This window comes from Parambassis ranga, chromosome 22 (genome assembly GCF_900634625.1).
Source record: "Parambassis ranga chromosome 22, fParRan2.1, whole genome shotgun sequence".
Classification (NCBI taxonomy): Eukaryota; Metazoa; Chordata; class Actinopteri; family Ambassidae; genus Parambassis; species Parambassis ranga.
Genome location: NC_041042.1, coordinates 5,592,898 through 5,615,095, shown reverse-complemented (window position 1 = coordinate 5,615,095; position 22,198 = coordinate 5,592,898). Strand labels below are relative to the sequence as shown.

Genomic DNA, 22,198 nt, shown 5'->3' with positions numbered 1-22,198 from the left:
CTTGCTTTTGTTTGTTTGTTTTGTTTTTACAAATCAGGTTCAGATTGTTCACAGCTATATATTTCTGAAAACACATTGTCTGTGTACACATAACCTATTCATTGCAACCTCATGAGAGATAGTGGCTACAATTTAGCACAGGTGGCCAGTTTATAAAGTTAGTTTTCTGCAGGTAGTGCAGATCAGGCCTTGCTGCACATAGACACAGTTTGTAGTAACCATGGCCTCGATGTTTTCTCAAACGCATCCAACCAAATGGCCCTCTTACGTCATCCTTTTCCCCTTCACGTGTGGAATGCTATAAATGTGAGAGGGATGGATGGAGGGGAGGGAGGTCGCATGCAACACTCTTCCTTTTAATCTCTACTCGCCTCGATCACCATAAATCAAAATCCAGCATCCACTTAGCGGCGGGAGCGGCTGGTGGATTTCACTTTCTCCACACATTAGGTGGAAATAGATGATTATTAAAGAGGGCCGGGCCGCCATCTCTCAAACCCACACTATCACTATTTTTTTTTTTTACTGTCGTCAAAGCTACCTTCCTGTCAAGATAGTTCACCCCCGTCTCTACCGACACAGTAACCGTGTGCTTCTTTGTGGATAGCGTGCAAATATTAGCAAAGGAAACGAATAAAAATATTTTAATGGTAGCATACAGGAAGTAATATGCTGAATTTCAACGTGAAAATCAGTGACGATATCGTTTTTAAACTACGCATGCTCAGAAGAGGAACATCCGCTAAAACCTCTAGAAACGATTGATTTTTAGTGTATTTTACAGCGTATGCCTGCACAGAATAGGTTGCTAATATACAATATATTTATTAAAAAGTAGAATTTTAACACCAGATGTTATTCACTCTGGGCTTAAAATACGAACTTGCGTACGTAGGACGAAAGACAAAGTGTTCGGACGGTGTCTCTCTCGCCTTGGCGTTGTACTCTTTGTTTTCTGTGTGCTGTGGATGACAAGCGTCCAGCTCGTCGCAACAACAGCACCAGCAGCAGCAGCAGCAGCAGCAGCAGCAGCGGTGAATTTTATCATTGAGGGGGGTGTAGTGAAGTGAACCAGGGGGGAAGGAGACAGAGAGAAAGGATTTACGGACACCGTCCAAGCATGGCTACCCAAACGACAGCATCATGCACTGGATCCACATTGTTGCAGCCAATCAGCGACATTATCAATCTCCCTCTCGACCAGGTATGTGTTTGGGATGGAGAAAATATTGATCGATGTAGAGATGTGTTTGAAACATTTGTCGTTGTTGACATAAAATATATGTGGTTAGATGAAATGCTAGCTGCTGCTGATATGCACCGCCGGTTAGCTTAGCCTCTTTTTTCTGTTGTTGTTGTTGTTGCGGATTTTATGAAAATGAATGCACGAAAACAGTGTTACGGTGATCACCATCAGCTAGTCTTCTGTCGAGCTGCACTAACAGCTAATGTCCTTTGTGTCTGCATTTCTGTGCCCAGAGTCTGATCCAGTGGTATCCACACTGGGGTCCGAGGACCCTCACAAAACCTATAATGGGCTTTAGCAAGGATCACACTGTAATCTGGATTAACCAGTTAAATTTCACTTTAATATCCTTTGTGAGTTAACCCTAGAACACCGTGTGTTCAAGTAGCTGTAATTTTTAACAAACAGACAATCTTGATTTTACAATGGCCCCTTAGATGGCTCTTTGAATTTAATGTATTTGTAATTAAATCAGAATTTGCACTGCACTTCATTTTGTGGAGAAAACAGTGGATGTCACATGTAGTAACTGTTATCCACACTTTTTACATTTCACAGAAGCATGGGAAATGTGACTGCCATGTAGGTGTGGCTTGCTGGTATCATAGTATTTAGGGATAGGTTTCTGATGTAGAGTTCATTGCAAGAAGCATACTGTAAACAGACCACACCCACCAGCGCTCATGTATCTACACCAACCTTACAGTAATAGTTTGTGGCTGTTCAGATTGGATCAGACTCCTCAACAAAATATAGCTTTACTCTTGTTTTATTCCGTATTCAGTTACAGATACCATCTTTGTTCAGGTGATATTCGATGAAACTCATTTTCCGATTGCATTCCTCTTGTGTTTGCCCTCTGTTGTCAGTGCCACTTGTTTGTGATCGTGTCAGCACATGGTCATGCACAGATGAGCCTATTTCCTCCTTAAGTATCACGCTCATAATGTTGTGCACATCTGACATTCTATGAGTGTGTCTGGAAGCATATTTGTTTTCTCATCACAGACCATGCATTTTACACTTCTCTGTGACTTCCTAAACCAGTTTGTAAATGATTCAGTCTGTTAGCTGTACCTAAAAATCGCTGACTTGCTAGTTCAAGCAGTAAACCTTTACCAGTCATCTTTGGGTCATTTAACCTACATGTGTAGACTAGAATGGGCCATTGTTTTTCTCCACCCTGAAGGGTTTCTTGCCACTTAATGGAATGTGGTGAGAAAAGTGGAGGAAGTCAGGGACACATTCACCTGTAAACACATTCTTACTGTCATCAGTACTGTCATGTATATTTTAACAATTAGTGAATCATACTTTCTGCATCCACAAGTATGTAAGGGTCAGCTGGGATCTGTGTTATGTAAATTTTGTCATCTGAGGGTGCACACAGAGCATACAGTGCATGAACATTCATTCATGTACCCACATAAAAGTACACTAGTAGCACTACATGCAAAGCAAAAGGACAACCTGCACATTTAACTTTAAAGATTATAAAAACATCAACATTTACAAGAGAGATTGCTCCGCCTTGTCTTCTGTAAGTGTGCATAAGCACAGAATAGATTTACCTGTAGACCCTGATCTATTGTGCATGTATGCAACACCTCCTGCAAGCTCACTGGAAGCATTCGCTTGGGAGAATGATTTTGGCCTTACAGTTTTACATCACAGATAGTAGCAGCCACAGTTAAAGCACAGAAGCTTAGTTTACATCCTGACTGTTTCAGGCCTTCAAAGCTTAGTGGCATAACAGTGGATGGAGAGACATTTTAGAAATTGCTGTGCAGGAAATGAGAAGTCACAAGTTATGTGCTTTATGGAAGTAGTTTTTTTTTTAGACTCTTGAAACTTAGTGTTGTAGTTTTTCCTTTCTGTTTCTTTAAACACTGGCTCTATAAGAGAAAATTGCATTGCACAAATAGGACAGATAATAATGGGCTCTCATGGCTTACACTGCTTTGTTGGACAGGTGTCACCCTTATGACAGTGTGGTTTGTTAGCCTTCTGCCAACTGGATGCCCTATTGTGCCAGGGCTGCTGTTAACAGCACAGAAATCAATACAGCCACTCAGATACAGTACTATCAGTGTGGCCCTTGGATATTGACTTTCATTTTAATGAAACGGTTATAGTATGGCATTCCCACTGTGCAATATGTTGTCTGTACTGTATGTAGGTATGGTGAGGGGGGGGGGGCTTCTGTGTCGGAGCTATATTGGGAGCTGTGAAATCTAAACTGAGGCTGTGCTTCTCCTTTCTTCTTCTCTCCCTTTCTTTCCTCCTATCACAACCAAAGCCTGTCTTCTGTCAGTAACATGCTACTTTGAATAAGACCTCCTACTGCATTTTTGTGCACCCACACAAACACTGTTCACCCACTGTGATTCAGGGGATTCTGCTATTAAAAATGTGATTTTTTTTTTTCCTTTTATGCTCACAATTACACATCCTGATCCCGAGCTGCCTTAGATCTGGTTGAATTGCTTGCCATAAACCTTGTGGACTGAAGGTCATAGCTGATGTGAAGTGATGTTCTTGAAGGTATTGAGCTCATCAACAAAATCCTTGACATTTTAACCCCATGTCAGCTATTCACCCACTGCCTATAGCTCATACACCCACGTGTTCCTTTAATGCTGCCGACTTCCTTTATCCACCAGTGTCCAGCTGCCATTTCAGTTTGTAAATGTAGGTGCTTATATGGATGCCTCTCACTATGTTTATTTGATTTTAGGCACGTGAATCCGTTTTGGTTAGACAGCTTGCAGGTACTGTTTGGTTTTTTTCTCAGTATTGCATCTATCAAGAAAGCCGTGGCATCACATGGCACAATATCCCATTTCAGTCTGAAATTTAGGAACCAGCTCACACAACCTCCTGACTGCCTCACCAGCATCAAGTCTTAGTGGTTTACTATAGTACATGTAAAAAGCTCAGGGACACAGAATCAAAAAATAACTGAATGAATCATGTTTTCCATCTGCAAATGTATGACTGCATGCCAGAATGCCTACTTTTAAAAGATGTATTTCCTTTAAATGACATGGGAAGTCATTTAAATACTGTAATATATATTATATAATGTAATTTTATTATAATAAACCTTGAAATATAGTCTGTACAATAAGTCATTTCAAGTTGTTGCTCAATAAAAGCAGTAGCATGACTTAATATAAACTTAATCCACTGTTTTTGAGCTTGACATTGCAAATGTAAAATCCTAGATGCTTTCTCCACAAAATGAATGAAGTGCAGTGCAAAATCTGATTTAATTACAAATATATTAAATTTAAATAGCCATCCAAGGAGCCATTGTAAAATCACATTGTCTGTTTCTTATCAGCTGCCTGAACACAGTGTTCTAGAACAAATATTAAAGTGAGATTTACCTCATGCCTCCTCCTGTCTCTGACAAACCTGTGGAAATGTTCACCTGTACCATGTTGTTTGTGGTAGACAAATGACAAATATGCTGGCATTAATTATAGTTTTATGATTTTCTTTGAGATCTTTCTTTGGCATGTAGGCACTCTCACATTCTGAGATCCAGTTCTGCATCTGTATGCAGGTGTATCAAGCTGGGACAACTTGTCCACTGATGGCTGTTGATAATCTTTGTGTTAGCAGAGCATTCCTGTCTGTCTTCAGCAAATGCATTCCTCTCTCTTGCATCTGATAATTTAACACATAATACAACCAATAACAATGTGATTTTTCACAGCTGTTTTTGTTTAATCTAAGAATAGTAGGGCGTTGTTCGGTGGAGGAATATGCAGCTTGTTTGCCTACAGTGAAGATGCTTCTTTTGAGGAATGGGATGTACAGCCTGTACTGTGCTGTGGCCACAAAAGGCCCAGCTGTACAATCAGTCTTCTGTTTATGTGACATATTGGATTGCAGTTTGTCACAGTCAAGGGCCACGTCTGTTATCATGATAACAAGCCTTCTTTTGTTGCTGTTGGTTTTCCCATTAAAGCTATTGTACCGTATGCCTGTGAGGCGACTGTGTGCACTGACACTGCCATACTGTCAGTGACACAAGTCAGTAACACTAACAGTAACACTGAGAGAGGAAAAAAGGATGTATGACTCCTCCTTTTAGTGTATTTTGAAGTGATGGTTGGGTTTGGGGCCTTAAAAATCCCATGTTGTCTTCCCTCTAAGGTCTGACAGAGTCCCCAAAGCCCCTGGCAGCGGCCTGCTGGTCTTAATTTCAAGCCCTTGGGTCTCTTCAGAGTCCCTTCACTACCCCTTTGTTTTTAATTGGCTGCCCTTTTGGGAGTTTTATCCCTCCAATTGATTTCTTTCACTCTCTGTGATGCAGTGCTACCGGCTGCTGCCATTATTATGGTGCACATCAACAATATAAGCATGTGCAATTCTTCCTGGGGAATATATATGGGAAGGCTATACTACTAACAGGTAGTTCTTGTTAGATTGTTTTTTTTTTTTACGATGCTTGTCTGTTGCAAAAGTTGTGTGTGGATGTGGATTTATTTAAAATACTACTTCCCTGTGTTTGCTCTGCTGCGATTGCCCTCTAATGCCTGTTATCAGTTGTATCAGTGTCTGCATTGCTAACATGTAGATGGGCTGTCTTACTGTACAGCAGATAACAGGTCAAAAGGAAAACTCTCGTACATGAAGCACCGGTTTAATGTGTGCATGCTCGGTGCAGCACGTCGTCGGCGCAGAGATCATCAGTTTCATGGAATCACTTATCATCTTCAGATTACAGGCCAGGCTTCTGGATGTAAATGAATGCTAACAAGCCAGTATCAGCTCAGAAGATTTGCCTGTGGCCATGACGGTGCGGTCACACAGTTCAAATGTGTCTTTCTTTGATAGTTGTTAATCTGTTTCTGAGTTGTGTTACAGTTTGAAATGTTTTAGTCTTTCAGATGGAATCTGTATAGTTTCTCTACAGTAATGTGCAGCTGTTCAGCTTTTCTTCATTCACTGTAAGCTTGGTCAGCAGTCGGGATGGGGTGAAGGCAATCCAATATAAATTAGAGCACATGAATATTTATCAGTGTGACTTTGCACTTGTAACTCAGTTGAGGTATAGTCAGCTGATTCACCTTCTCAGGAACAGACAGACAGTCACGTTTACTGAGCCTGAGTCGCCTCACTTCTCAGTGGCTCTACGCTCCAATAAATACTAAGTCCGACTATTGATCGTTCTTAAAGTACAAGTTGCGCTGTCATCTGAAAAGTTTACCTGCTAAATGCTAAATGGATTCACAGTGTTCACCCTTCAGGACCTTCTCATTGATTCTCTTGAACCTGATCACCTGATCACCACAGAGGCTATATAATCTGTGTTTAAAGGGCTATACCACTCAATTCAATGTTTAAACAATGGCTTTCATTCACTTTGTGTAAAAATGCAGTTTTATCCAGAACATTTGCAAAATATGTATATAGAGATTTTTACAGTTCTTTCTTTGTAACTTTTCAGAAGAATCTGCTTTTTGTGCCGAATTTACTAGTGATGCTGAAGCGTTGAAGTGGGTTTTTATTCCATCCTTCTAAAGCCTGCTGCTGTATACAGCATTTGAACACTTGGCTGTAGAGTTTTGCCAAGCCTTTATAAAATTCTGCTCTCCTCTTGTGTGTAGCACAGTTTCTGCATACACTGTGGTGTATCATAGCAACTTTGCTTTTTTTTGTCTTGGTAGAGCATGCCAATGCTGAGAAGATACTTTCCTTCTCTGTAATCCGTACCAATTCCATCTGCACTCACAATCTAGTATTACATTTTGTAGGTTTAATTGCATGAAGTTAAATTAAGGTAACGCACTTTACTGCTTATGGCTAGTTAGGTCCATTTCACCCTTCACACAGATCCTCACTCAGCTAATGAGCAGACAAAATGCCTTGTGTAACGCTCTGGTAACTCTGACCTTTAGGTGGAAGAGAGCAGGATTTAGGCCTCAAGTGGGAACCCAGCACGTTTGTATTGTAAAGTATTGGATTAGTAAGGTCATTGTTTTGTGTGTAATGTTTGTCTTAGGAGTGTCTGGGTGTAAACCACAGAGAAAAGGACCACCACTAAGACCAAGGGACAAAATGTTCTGACAGGCTTCCATTCTTATGTAAGAACATCAAAAAAGGCATTTCTGCTCTTGATCTCTGACATTCTAGTAACTTTTCCTCATCCCATCATGGCATTTTAGAAAACTAAATATAAGAGGAGACGTGGCGTCTTTGAGATGATATCAAATTGTGGTACTTCCATTGTTCGAGGCTGAAACCAGCTCGAATCACATTTAAGGAGCAAGACTGATCATGCATGACAGCACACCCTCCCACTAGACCTCTGTCTTTATAAGTTTCATGTACACAGCTGTGCAGCTCCCTGTTCAAACAACACAAGGGTGGTGATTAAAGTTTGGTTAGAGGTGGAGATACTACTGGCTGTTCTCCCTTGGCAGCTTTGTGTGAATGAATCAGCCTGGTGTTTGTGCACAACATTCAGCTAAAATAGCCTCTATTATTATACAACTAAAGTTGTATTGTAGAAATGCAAATGCCTTGCATTTACAGCAGCTGGAGGTGTAGTATTTATGTTGGTAGATGGTGGTTTTGAGGTAATTGTCAGTTGTTTGGGGGTTTTTTTTGGTGAAGGGTTGATAGTCACTTCATCATTTCCTGAAATGAGGCAGTATGTGATTGGCTGCTGGCCACCTCATAATCACAGCTACTTTTTTCACCATAAGGAAGATGATGTAGTCTAAGGATGCAAAACAGGTGAAAAAGGTGGATTGTAGAGGAGCTCAAATCCACATTCTGGACTCTCAAGACAATGCTAACGTTCCAGTTCCCTTAACCAGAAATACCAGAAAAGTTGGTGACTACCATAGTCACTGTGAAAGAGCTGCCTGTATGTGTCTAGCCAACTCTATTTTAGATTCACATTATGCAACGAACTTAGTTGGATTTCAGTAGGATAAAAAAAGGTTCGTTATGTAACTATTCTTTTGTATTTTTGTTCATTATATAAATAAATTGTGGGGTTAATAAATAGCTTCAGCAGAACAGAAAGTACTGTTGACTAAGCCACATATCAGCTTTGATGTAAGTGAAATTCAGCTTATTTGATCTGTTGAATTGATATGAAAATCAGAATATCACTCTCAAATTAAGTGACATTATAGATGGCTAAGGAAGAGATGTGAATCAACAGGTAGCAGTACAATAATGAATCTATGGCCTAATGAGTCATCAGTCATTTTATTAATATGCCTCCCCTAGCATTTGCATATATTCCTCATATTATGTCTTAAAAATATTACTGCTTCTCTCTCTGTAGTAACATCACTGTATAAATCATATGTCTGGCAGCAGATTGCTAGGAGTTCCTGACATAGAAAAAGGATGTGTTCAAGTCAACAAAACTCAGTTAGCAATTGAGAAGGAGAAGGAAATTGTCTAAAGAAAGATGCAGTTACATCAACACTGTTGGCACTACAAGTCTGCAAGGCTGTCCGAGGAGAACCTTGGAGTATGAAGCTTTTCTCTTTCCTGCCATTTGTGCCACTGCTGTGTTCACTTTTAGCAACATAAGGCCTGAGTGCTTCCAATCAATGTCAGTCAAGGTCACTGCATCTTGCTCTGACCTTGTGCAAGTAACTGGTCTTTGTTGTTGGACTTTCCCGTTGCGCACCATATGACGTATGACTTCTTAAGACAGGAATGATGTGCCACGTTGTAATTTTGCTTGGAACAGGTTCAAGCATCTCAAGACACACATACATATTGTTAGCATCATGGTTCTTCTGGCCCAGGCAGCCCTGCTGGTTGCCTTGTGGGGCATAGCTGATTGTTTGGCTATTAATAGCTGGCCTGACCATAGAGCCTGACTGGGATCTTTAGATCAGCTCAGAGGGGAGAGCACCACTCTGCAGGGTTCAACACTCCTGTGTTGTGCGTGTCTGTGCATCAGTAAATGCCTCCTTTGGGCACTTTGCTCCAACATCAACATAACTACTAATTTCTCCTTAGGCTTTGGTTTGCTTTAGATTTCAGGTGAAGAGCTTGTCAGTTCAGTTCTTCTTGTTTCTGTGTGTATGTGTGTGTGCATGTGTGGGCATTGCTAGTGCCACAAAATAAGGCAAAGCTTTGTTGAATTGGTGGAAAGAACAAGAAGACATTTGTTCCCATACTGTCAGCATGAGGTAGTTGCACTGAGCACACACACACACACCAGAGTTAGCCCCTAGGAGCCATGACCGATTGTGCCACATTTACTGGCAAAGACTAAAGTAGTCATGACATTGCTTGTGTCTTTGTCTGGCTCCAGAGTTTGTGTCTGTGTGTGTGTGTGTGTTTGTTTGCATGTGTGTCATTTTCCTCTAGCCAAGGATGGGGTTGAAATGCGGAGGATGGAGCAGGATAACATTCTGTTTCTCCGCACAAATAAAAGCATGTTCTTGTTTAATATTTTAAACTTTTCCTACATTATTCTGCCTAAGTCTGTCCAAGCTCTCCCTTCTCATCTGTGCCTCATCCACACATTTTTTTTAACATGTAAAAAAAAAACTCTTATCATCAGCTGTTTTTAATCCTTTAGGAATTAGACATCCGTGCTCTTTCCAGCTCTAACCCAACATAAAACTGCTGCCAACTGCTGTTTGCTCCACAATACTCTTTAAAGAGGATCAGTACTGTATATATGTAGTGTAGCATATATGCTCTGCAGACTACAGACTGTGGCACTAGTTGCTTCAAGGCTTTGACTCCCTCCTTTCGCTCTGGCACAAATATGCATGAGTCATTGTAGACAACAGCTGATGGAAATAAAATGAGACTGTGCAGAGTGTCACATAGGCCTGTACAGGGAGAGCGGTGTTGTGGGATTGACTTAATGACATGGAGGGGGGAAAAAAAAAGGATTTTATGCTAATGACTGTCTAAATTTATCTGGACACACACAAATGCACACTTATATGCGCAGACAGGAGCCCACGGGCACAGTAGGTGAGGCTCAGATATAGAGGAGCATACTGCTCTCTGCTGAAAGGAACTATTTTAGGCTCTGGGTGCTAAACGTGGACTGTGTGCAGGGAGGGGTGAGAGGAATACTATTTGTGAAAAGTGATATTATCCCTGTGTGTGTGTGTGTGTGTATGTGTGTGAGATCATTCAAATGAAAGTCATTACCCAAGCAAAAAGCTCCCCTGTGGGAAAGGTGTCCTGCACCTACAGAGAGCAGGTCAGATTCAACAAGCCAGTTTTATGAAGATTCTTATCTGTGTCTGTGCAACATGGGAACCTTATGCACTAAACATTCTCCAACCGTCTTATCATACACAGCGTGCCACAGACAGGTTATTCAAATGTGTTGAGGTCACTCGGGGGTGACGTGTGTGTGTGATGCCTTTTTGACTGTTGAATGAACATTTCCTCGCTCACAAAAGCGCCACACAACCGTGATCCAGATTAAAATACCTTTGCCACAAATTTTATTTTCAAACATTAAGATTAACATTTTGAACTCTGAGATGCCAATGCACAGCTGTGCTGAACAACAGCCTGACAGAGCCGCTAGCATGCCTGTAATCTCTTGCTCTTATTTTTCTAGAAGAGGAAAAGCTTTTCCCAGGGTAAAAATTCCTCGCTATCCATCTGTTCATTCCTGTGCTATCCCATTTCCTTTCTTTCTTACTTTGTTGCGTTGTGAGATGGAGAGATGTTACATGTAAAGTGATTTTTTTTTTTTGCTTTTTACTAAAACTGTGAAGACAATCTTGTGTGAATGAGTTGAAGTGTTTCAGCCTTGAGGGTGTTCGTTCATCTACACATGCACCACAGACATTCACTCTGTATCTCACTCAATAATGAGCTTCAGGAAGCTGGCTTATCTGTCTTCCACTGCATTCACAATGACTTCCCCCCCCTCCTTTTCAGTTCCTTTCTCCTCTGCCAGTGTGTGCATCAGTCTATAAAGTAGATTCTTAAAGCCGAGCTGAGTGCTCTGCCACAGCTGCCAGGAGAAACCGCCTGAGAGTATACTGCCCTTAAGCGTTGACTGGCGCCTGCTTGGCATCAAAACATCTACATCTGTCTCTCTCCCTGCATCTGTGATCCATAGTGCAATGATATATGATTGATCTGCTGAGACATTATTGTCTGGGGTTTGTTAACACAGGTGAGAAGAAGGTAAAGAATAACTTTATTCTCTGCCATACTATCTCTGGGGAGAGAGAGGCAGGCTCCCAGAAGTTGTAGCTTTTGTTATTTACTTGTAGATACGTACATTTATTGATTGAACCACAGTCACACCTCTAGTTTACCCTGCGTTTGTCTTCTCACCTTTCCTCAAGTTGTTTCCACTCTTATTTGCTCTTTATTTTCCCACTCTGGAACATCTTTCAGTAGGTTTGCTGAAGTGCAATACAAAAAATATGAAATACAAAAGTAGCATTTTTTTGCCTCCTTTTGAATCTCAAACTGCTCTACAGCATCGATATACTGCCTTACATTCTGGAACAATAAGAGCACTGGCAGTACCCCAGGGTAAGGTTGACTTCAGACTGAATCAATAATGGAAGAAAAGACATATGTATTATGAATGAAGAAACATCGTACCCTGACGCAGGAGCTTGTCTGTTCCAAAGTGTTAATGCAATAAAACAACTGTCCAAACAGTGGCGACAGCTAAGGATCACGCGTTTAGCCTCATTTTTTAACAAACTTCATAACTGTGATGATAGTTTCTTACAGTCTGGATTGTTCTTGTCATGCAGTGGATTACCTGATGTTCCCAAGGAAGTATAACTTGGATTAATTTAATGTGCATCCAGGAAGCATTGTAGTAGTGTATATATTTCTCACAGATCCTACTGGGAGACTGGAAACGATGGCTCAGATGCTATGATGTTGTTTCAGTGTAAAATCACATCTGTGAGTGAAATGTAGCAAGTCGCCTGGCATGTGGACTTATTACGTAAGTGTTGCTTAGGTAAAGGAGTTTTTGTATTTTATTTTGACTGCTGATGTTCTTTTCTAATTCTTCTTTATCAATAACTAAGGATAAATAATATGGAAACACAACATTTATATCCTGAACACACCACACAGAGAAAGAAGAAGTCCTTTTAAAGGGATAGTTCACATTAACGAATGTGGATTTTAATTAAATGCCCTGAAATTCAGCTTTCTGATTATATGTGAATGTTCCGGTGCATACTGCAGTCATTAATATCAGAATAGTCTTGTAGAGGTATTTCCCAATTCATTAATCACCTGAGTGTTGTGTGTGAGATAGTGTGAGAGGGTGTATATAGCTTTAGGGCACCTGTGACCTCTGATAAACCAGCCATTAATCAACAGGTCTAATTACAAGTCTGCATGAGAATACAACAGCAGGATGTTTCACAGGCAGACAATAAAATTTCCATCAATCACCACTGCGGACGGGCTTTGAAGAGCAGACTCGGGTAATCTTATCACAGATAACACAGATTGTTTACATTTTATTTTAAATGCATGTCTTCTCAATATATTTATATATTGCTAAAAAGGTAACATCATTTTGAGCCTGCCGGTGAATTGACTGTATAAGAATAATAATTAGAGTGGTGTCTATAGCCACGGTCAGCTCTGCATAATTGTGGCTCCTTCATCAGGAATAATTGACTTCATAATGCAGCAAATGTCCATCCATCCATCCAAACCCACTTTGTCCAGCAGCGCAGGGTAACAGGGGGCTGGAGCCTATCCCAGCTATCTAGTGGTGATCTAGGCGGGGTACACCCTCACCAGTCCATCACAGGGCAACATACAGACAAACAACCATTCACACTCACACTAACACCCACAGGCAATTTAGAGAAGGAGAACAGCTGGAGTAGCCAGAGAAAACACACACAGGCACAGGAAGAACGTACAAACTCCACACAGAAAGGCCCTAGTCAGAATCGAACCTGTGAGGTGACAGTGCTAACCACTACACCACCGTACCTCCTGCAAATGACCAATCATTCAAAATAAATGACTTTGTGGTAATGCTAAAGGTTTTTCATCAAGTTACTTGCTATATTCTAATATCCACTGGTAATTGTTTAGACTTGCTAATCAAATAGTTGCAAGTTTAAAAGGTATAATCACTGCAGGCTCCTTAAGGAATAGATCAGTGACAGTTGCAGCTTTTCACTCAGTCAGCACTGTGCTGCTGCCTTGAACAAAACAGTTCCTCTGTCACTCCCTTCCACGCTACATTCCTTCCTCACAAAGCAGCATGTTGATATTGAGGGTGGGGCTGATTTACAGTCTTACTGGCTATTACAGACAGTTCCTCAAGTTCATGTTCAGTCTCGGGTTTATCATTGAACTCACTTAGCTGTATGGTATTTGTCTTGACTGTGGAAGCATGTACATAAAGGTTTACTGTGGATTCTTTGCTGAAACTGTTAAAATTACTGTCTATATTTACATCTATGAGCCGCATCAATGAGTGTGGACTGTTTGCTGTTTTCTAAACCAGCCAGTCAGTCATCAAAATAAAAAAAAAAAAAAAAAAAAAAAAATCTTGTGGGCAGACGCACTGGCTCATAAGTCAGCTTTTCATTCAACCAACCAGCAATGGCTTTTTTCACCAAGAGAGCAGCTTGAAGTAATCAAAGCGTGAAATGACATCCAAAGCTGTGGAATGGGTAAACACTGCTTTTTTAAAAAGAGGCTTATGAAGGCATGTGTAGAGGGAATGTGATTTGTTGTCATTACCAGGGCATTTTTATGTTATTTTTAGCACTTTAGATTTAAAAGAGGAAAGGTGGGGTCTAAATTGACCAGATTTGTGACATTATAGTTTGCAGTGAGGGATTGATTTGGATTAAATGTAGGCCTCCATATTGTTTTACTCATGGTTGAATGATGGAAATAGCAGCCAGTGTCAATAAAAACGAATCTTTATTGGCTGGGTTGAATTGTTTGCCTTTGATCAATAACAGATTATTCATAGTTTGCTTTTAGACACCATAGAAACACTCTCTGCAGCTAAACTGACACGCGTCGGCCAAAGGCTTACTTACATTTTGTTTGTTTTTAGTTCGTTTTTGGGTTAAACTCAGATAACCTGCTTAACAGTCTTTTGTTTGAGCTTCTTCTCATGGATTATATGTTAATTATACTCATCTGAGTCCCAACAGGGTCCCTCCCTTGAACAATACCCTTACAACAATAGAAGAACAAAAGAGGCCAGCTCCTGTAGTTGAGGCTCATGTGCTTATTGTGTGTGTGTGTTTATTTATGTGTACATGTAGAAATGAAAGCCCTGATATATGCTGCCAAATGCCTTCTGATATAAAACACTCAGGCTAATGCTTTAGATGATTTGTTGTTATGTCTCTTAGGCGTGCAGACAAGAGGGCCGATGTACTTAGGGCTATATCTGTCCCTCTCCCTTTCTGTCTCATTAATCATGCATGATCCATAGATAATGGATGGTGCTCACAGTGTCTGTAGCCTTTCGCTGGCCAGCTCAGTGGCCAGACAGATCTGTTAACATGACCTATATACATTGGCTGGGCCATTGTACTTTCAGATATGCAAACGTAAAGATCATTCAAATGTTTGCCTCCTTTAGGGAGCCTAAGTACTGGACAGCAACTCTTAGCCATCTCAGCCACAAATTCCCCATTTGCATGCTACGTATGGTATAAAAGGGGGGTTAACACTTGGTAAAACAACCCACTAGACTAGAGTAAAGCACTATTTGCATAGGAGGAGTATTAGCTGAGGATAATTTGTATTATATATGACTATCAGTCTTCCCTTGCCTGGATTTTACTTGAATGTTTATTAATGTTTAGAATTTATTAGGTTTTATTTTTATTTTACTCTTACTACTTTACCTTATGTTATATTTCCAACCTGTTTTTTTTAATATACATGGAGCAGCTGGAATGAAAGCAATTTTTTCCCCTGGGATCAATAAAGTATTTCTGATCATGGGTAATTTGTGAAAACTGCAGAGGTCATCTTGTCCCATGCAAATCAAGACAAGTCTGTTATTTGTTTGGGTAAACACGGAGATCTAGTGATTCACACATTTTGCAACTTTTCCAGTTCACTGCTGCCACAAATTTCAGCTGTCTTCATTTAAGGGTACACCTTCTAAAATGCAGGATGATGATCCCCTGCTGCCTCATAACTTCATGAATAACAACTGGCACAGTGTATATCGGGGTTTTTATATACTAGTAAACCTGCTGAAATGATAAAGGTGCACACACACAAGGTCATTTTGAAATAAGAGGTATTGTTGGAGAGAAAATGTCGTATGAATGAATGTATGTGTGCAACTATGTTACCTAATGAGAGTGATGAATGTCCCTACCACTATGAACATATGCAAGAAGACACATGCTGCCAAAATGAGGTGGGCTGCAGTCATAATGCTGTCAGAAAGGATAACATAATCAATATGACACAATGTAAATGTCCTTCTTTTCTATTTTACACCTTATAGTCAGTGTTAGTAATCAAGCAGAGAGGTTTCCATTGTCCTCTACCCCCGAGGGATTGAGTCAATTTCACTATTGACTGGAGTAAAGCCTCTTTGCTGTGCCATTTAGAGATATTATGAGATGAAACAAGGTCTCAAGCACCCACTCTGACCCCTCTAATGCAACTTTACTATGACCTCTCAGACAGAAATATTACATTACATATTTTTTTTTAAAGGATGGATATCCTTTCTGTGAAAAACACATGGAGCTGTGTGTGTGTCTCTGTTTTCAGATTACCGTAACTATATTTTCACATGTGACTGAAACCCATTGAAAGCATATATGTGCCCTGTTTGTGTTTCCGTGCAGGTTAACTTTGTGGCCTGCCAGCTGTTCGCCCTGCTGATGGCTGTGTGGTTTCGGATCTACCTCCACCCCAGTAAGACCAGTCCTTTCATCAGACATGCGGTGGCCACTCTGCTGGGCTTATACTTGGCTCTCTTCTGCTTCGGCTGGTGAGTCACTCCTCTGTTTGTCCCGCAGCTCTGTTCTTGTCAGCACTGTGCTTTTATACTCTGCTTCCTTCCTTCTTCACAATGTCTTCCTACAATATAATGATAGTGACATTGTTTGTTTTCCTGCAGACTGTTGCTTTGTCCCAATTTCATGCTGTTGTTAATACATTACTAAATGCTTCTGGATTGTTTAAAATGATGCTGTTATTGTTATGGTTCAGTTATTAGTATATGAAGTGTTATGTAATGAAAGGAAATATTATGTAAGGAAGTGTCTAATTCTACCACTTACATTTTATGTTAACCACAGATTACGTCCCTAACATTACTCCAAATCTATGATTGATTAAGAAAATAAAGGTCAGGCTAATAAAAACAAATTAGTTGCAGCCTAACATGTTTAGCTGTGTTAACTGGTGAGTGGTTATTCCACAGCAGGTTCTTGGGCCATTTTGAGTGTATAGTGTGTGTGTGTGTGTGATATAAGTGTGTAAATATAAGAAGTTCAGGGGAAAAGGTCAACCTTTTTCTGCTGTGCTTTTATTTTGAAGGACCTAAGTTTCCCAAGAGGTTATGGAGTAGCTTTTTGCTGCGCTCCCCCATTAGCATTTGAGCAGTTGTAAACTTAAAAAACAAAAAGATGGTTAAAGCATTTAAATGATATTTTAGAAGATTACCAAGAACTGTATTTGCAGTTGATTGGTCAAGTAATTATTTACTAGCACTTCATCCCCAACTGTGTGTTTGTTTAGATGCCGCAAACGGAGATGTTCTTCATCTAATGTTCTTCATCTAGACTATGTATTTTAAAGAGTATGGAGCATCTGTTCAGTCTGTCTGTGCAGCCTATAGCCTAGCAAATATATGGTCTACTAGGATGCAGCTGATTGTAACAAAGGCTAGTGCAGAGGCATGAATCCTGAGCTCTGGAATTATAAGGTTTCTATGACAGTAATTGTTTCAGTCTTAAAACAGACTTCCCTTATAAGACATTGCAAGTCTTAAAGTTTCACTGTATTGTTTTGAGTTCGTCAAACACCACAAGCTTGAGATATTTGTTCTGCTCCACCCTTTGGCTTTCCTTCTGTTTGTCTGTCATCATCCTTGATATGACTTCTGTTACTCTCCTTCTCACTCACCGCTGCCTCACTCTCCTCATCCTTGCCAAAGCAAATGGGTCGATCAGGTCGTAACTGATATCCAATTAGAAAGCTATTGCGCTGTAATAGGCAACCCACTGTACCTCTGGCACAGTGCCTCTGTGTGTGTGTGTATAGGAGAGCAAACACAGGAAACATTAGCCCAACATTCAGCTGACCAGCTAGTGTAAAAATACTAACCAACTGAAGTATTGCCTGGTCATCTCTGAGACTGATGGGATACTTTGCTTCACCTTAGTGACAGATGGTTCACGTTGCACAGCTCACAGTGAAGTAATCTTCTTGTCGGTGTCGCACACAGCATGAAAATAGGTTTGTAACATTTTGCTTGTAAGAAGTACCATTTGTCATGTTTGTTTCACCAAGAACGAGGATACAGTTTTGTCCAAATTTACCTCTGTAAAAGTCTGCCAGAGACTTTTATTTTCTGCTGTAATTGTAACTAATTAAAGGCCCATATAAATGTCTAGGGGTAGATGCATTTTATTAAGGTGATATACAGTATTGTACTTGGCTCATTGACGCAAGTATTTTATCTTGTCTGAATTATACACTAATTAGAGGAGTAAAAGTGCACTTACTGTAAAGGCACAGTAAGTAGTGTGTGTAATGCATGAATGCACACACACAGAATACCTTATAACTCCCCTAGCATTTGGTCCAAGAGGAGCAGAGTAAAAATGGCCGGCAGGAGGACAGAATAATGAGTTCCAGGAAAACAGGTTAAAAGTTACACTGGTCTCTTTGTGTCTCATCCTTCTCTCTTCCTTCCTCTTCTATTACCGTTACTGCATCCTTTACTTTTTCATTTGCTGGGCAGTTAAAGTCATACATCTTTATCCTCCTATGTTTCCTGCCAACCCTGATGCCCTTGTCCTCTTTGTTGACTCATTACTAACACAGTGTGGCATCTCTCCTCTCCTGGAGGGCTTGACGTCGGTAAGATCACACACTGCGCCCTTCAAAGACCCATCGGGTAGCTGCTGCTACTGTTAAATTGTGTGTTCGTGCCCGGTGTGCTTCTTCGCATGAAGGGAGAGAGGTGGTTATATAGCCCAGTTTGATTATCACACATCTGTTTAATGTGATGGTGTGATATCATGAATCTTACAGCTGCAAGGCATGACAATTAATTAAGACCATAGTGTGATTTGGTGGTCACTATCTTGCCGTGTGACTGAAAATGACACATTAGTGATTACAAAGGTCAAGGCTCACAAGGCGGATTGTGTGACTGTGGTGTTGTAATGATAGAATTTCCTTTCTAACAGTGGCCTGGGATGATAAGGAGGCTTTTTCAATATCATGCAACGTGGAATTAAAAATTGCTAGGGAATATGGCGCATCACTACCACCTACTCTACTAAGTCAGAAAATAAATTTGAATATCAAGGAAAAGTTTATTAATTTCCAGAATTCCATTCAAAAAGTTAAACTTTCATAGATTATAGTTTCAGAGCCCAAATTTTAAACGATTTCAAGTATTTATTTGTTTATTTTTACATAATTTGGGCTCCACGAAAACAGGAATTCAAAAAAATAGAATACTGTGAAGAAATCAGCCCAAATTATGTAAAATTAAACAAATAAATACTTGTAATTGTTTAAAATGTGGGCCCTGAATCTATAATCTATGAAATTTTAATCTTTTTGAATGGAATTATGGAAATTAATGAACTTTTCCTTGATACCTTTCCTTTTTGGAAAGGGTCTGTATATCAAATTAAAATTTCATTAGTGCCACACCAGTATATGTTAACACCACTACATACAAATATATTTCTCTTTACAGGTATTCCCTCCATTTCCTGCTGCAGAGTGGTCTCTCCTACAGTGTGATGGTCTTTGCTGGCCTAGAGCGCATGCACAGGTAAGAGCAGAACTCTCATAGTAACAATGAAAGCTTCAACAAATTCAGTTCACCTGGAAACCTTGTCAGTGATATTAGATGAAATGTTGTATTGTGCAAATGCCACATATCAGTTAGCTATTGATTTATGTCCCGTGTCAAGCTTCATAGGCCTTTTCTGAGTCACGATGACACTGATTGTGCCCCCAGGCTTCCATCTGTGAACATGGCTCATCAAGGACACCACACACACACAGACTGATACACACAATACACACATTGTGTTAGATGCTATTTTGCCAGAATTCAAGGGTATGAGTGCAGGTGTGTTAGTTTCCCTCGGGAGGAAAGAGCACTCTAAATAGATGGTAAGAAAACAGTCATCACACTACACACAAGTGCTCTGTGACAGAAAAGGACTCGAAACCAGGGACACAATAAAAGTGACATCTTTGCTAGATGAGGATGACATCCTGACACCATGCTCCTCTCTACCTTTTATTAACCATGTATTCTGTCTGTGTGGGCTGCGTTACCTAAGCCAACAAAACACTCCTCCACTATATTAAAAGATAAAACTCAGCCAGCTCCCAGGTGAAAGTGCTACCCAGGGTCGGAGAGGAGGAGACCCACTGAGGTGGCACGCACTGACATGCCCATGTTTGCTGAGGCCATTGAACCCACAGGCTCTGGTTTTTGCATAACAAATGAGTCGTAATCACAGCAGCAGGTTGAGATTTAACCTGGACTCTGTGGTTTTGCCACCTGGGTGTACAATATTCAAAAGTTCTTTGCTTTTTGGACTCTGCATACAAGCGGTCCACTGGTCAAACCAGTCTATTCTACAGGTGTCTTATTCAATTTAATCCCAAATCAAAACAGAAAGCTTGCTTTTAATAAAGTCTAGACCTCTTTAAACTAGATCAATTTACTGCATCTGTGAATGCTGATTTGTTTGTGTTGCTCACGTTGAATGCTTCCTTTGTGACAACAGACTCTAAACTCTAGACCCAGTAAGGCTTAGACAAACTTTTCAAACAAATTCTGTACAGAACACCAATCCCTAGCCTAGTGCACCGTGGCAGGAGGTGTATCCTATTTTTGTTTCCCCCAACTCAGACACCCACCTCCTGGGAGAAAGCGTACAGTGAGTCCAGTAAGACAGTGTTCTGGAGCTACAAAAAGCATTGCTTCCCTGACTGTGGGAATGCATGGACATGGCTTAATTCTTTGTTTGATGAAAGGCATATTAGACATAAGAAAGACATATACATATATTTCATACCATTCACCCCCGGTGCAGCTCTTTCTCTCCCAGTGCCCAGGCTCACTATGAAGGCTCACCTGTTGGTCAGGGTGTGCAGGCAGAGAATATTCTAGACGCTTTGCTACTTGGCCTAAAGTGTGAGCACAGCTCGGCCTGCTGGTTCAGGAGAGACACAGAGAGAACTGTGAAATCATTGGATATGGTGTAACCAATGAAGTAGGCTGTGATAGGAATGCAGGCACCCTCCCTAACTGGTACAGAATAACCATAACAGAATAATTAGACAGACCAGATAAAACTGCAATAACGAGTTGGTGTTTTCACCAATTAAGACAGGCTTCACAGTCTGCAGTTTATTTGGAATTTGTGTTAGTTATGGTGAGAAAGCACAACTGTGAACCTGATGATGATGATGTGTGTGCAAATGAATGCTGCATGCTGAACAGATGGAAATTTCCTGTATATCTGTGCATGCATTCGAGCAAGCAAGAAGTGTGCTTAGAGGCATTCACTGTGTACACAACCTTAGATCTTTCTCCTTTTTTAAAAAATTCCAGCCATTTTCATTTTATATATCTGCATGTATGGTGTACTATATCTGTATCTATATCAGTGGCTCTTTGTCTACATGTTAATATGTCTCACAGTGTCTTAAAGGGATATGGAAACATCACTCTTCTGTCAAACATCTAATCAAATGATGATTTAAAAACTAGATTCCTGTTGGGCTCACTGCAAATACAGCTGGTGCAAGATATATAGCACATTGTGTAACTGCAGCTGTGTGCTTCCAGTGTACAGAGGTGATTCTATTGAAACAGGATTGAAGCCAAGGATATCAGACAAAAAAACTGTGACAGGGGTCGGCCATCTTTATTTACATTCTTGGTAAAAAAAACCTAAAAGAAAAATACAGTTACAGAAAACAATAGTATGCACAGCTGTGCACAAAGTAACTTAGTCACCATTAAACATTTTGCTGGATGAATTCTTGCTGCACATTTAAACAAGCACTGCTGCATAGCATGTTTGGGGAAGCTTTGTAGTTTGCCATATATGCAGGACGCTGTAAAATATTGTGCAAACTTTCATACCACTGGATAAGATGCCAACATGGGTTGGATACACACACTGAAATCTCAGCATATAAAAAAATGTGAAAAATAATTATCTTCTGTTTGCAGTGCTCTCTGCACTGTGATAAATAAAAGTAATCTTTTAGAGATAAAGCTTTCAAAAGCTTGAAAAATCTGTCCCTGAATTTAACCTCATTGCCTCATTTTATTTTGCTTCATAAATGTTTGCCGGCAAAGATCAGGTAATGTCTTTAGGCTCTCTGAATCAAGAGGTCCTGTTGTGTTTTATCTTCAGCACTGCCTTGCTCTAGCTTGGTGTGCTGCATTGCTTCTCAGAGCAGCACAATCCTCTTGTTGTTGGCAGCAGAGGCGTGCTACATAGCTAGCTTTGACTTAGGCTGACTCTGCAACTGCTTTGTACCACAGCCTTCGGTTCTCCTCTGTCTTTGGCCATCTGTTGAAAGCTTATGTTGTCCTATGTCGTCCTCCGCTGACCCTGGCACATTATTGGAGTCCAAGTCTTTTGTCCAAGTTTTGACCCGCCTCCACTCCACATTTGATGGTTCAGCCATGTTGCTGAGACCACTGTCTGCTGTGGTGTGTTGAAAAATCCTTATTGCTGTATG

The 22,198-nt window shown here is 40.4% G+C and overlaps 1 protein-coding gene across 1 annotated transcript in view; it reads left to right on the top strand.

The window, feature by feature from the left end:
* The first annotated feature begins 612 nt into the window (after nt 1-612).
* The window catches only part of mboat2a (membrane bound O-acyltransferase domain containing 2a), a 28,562-nt gene continuing 6,976 nt past the window's right edge, over nt 613-22,198 (top strand). Inside the window, exons 1-3 of the mRNA XM_028395676.1 lie at nt 613-1,204; nt 16,075-16,220; nt 19,173-19,250. Of these exons, the coding sequence (XP_028251477.1) occupies nt 1,121-1,204; nt 16,075-16,220; nt 19,173-19,250 (308 nt within the window). The 5' untranslated portion in view covers nt 613-1,120. The remainder of the gene's footprint in view (nt 1,205-16,074; nt 16,221-19,172; nt 19,251-22,198) is intronic.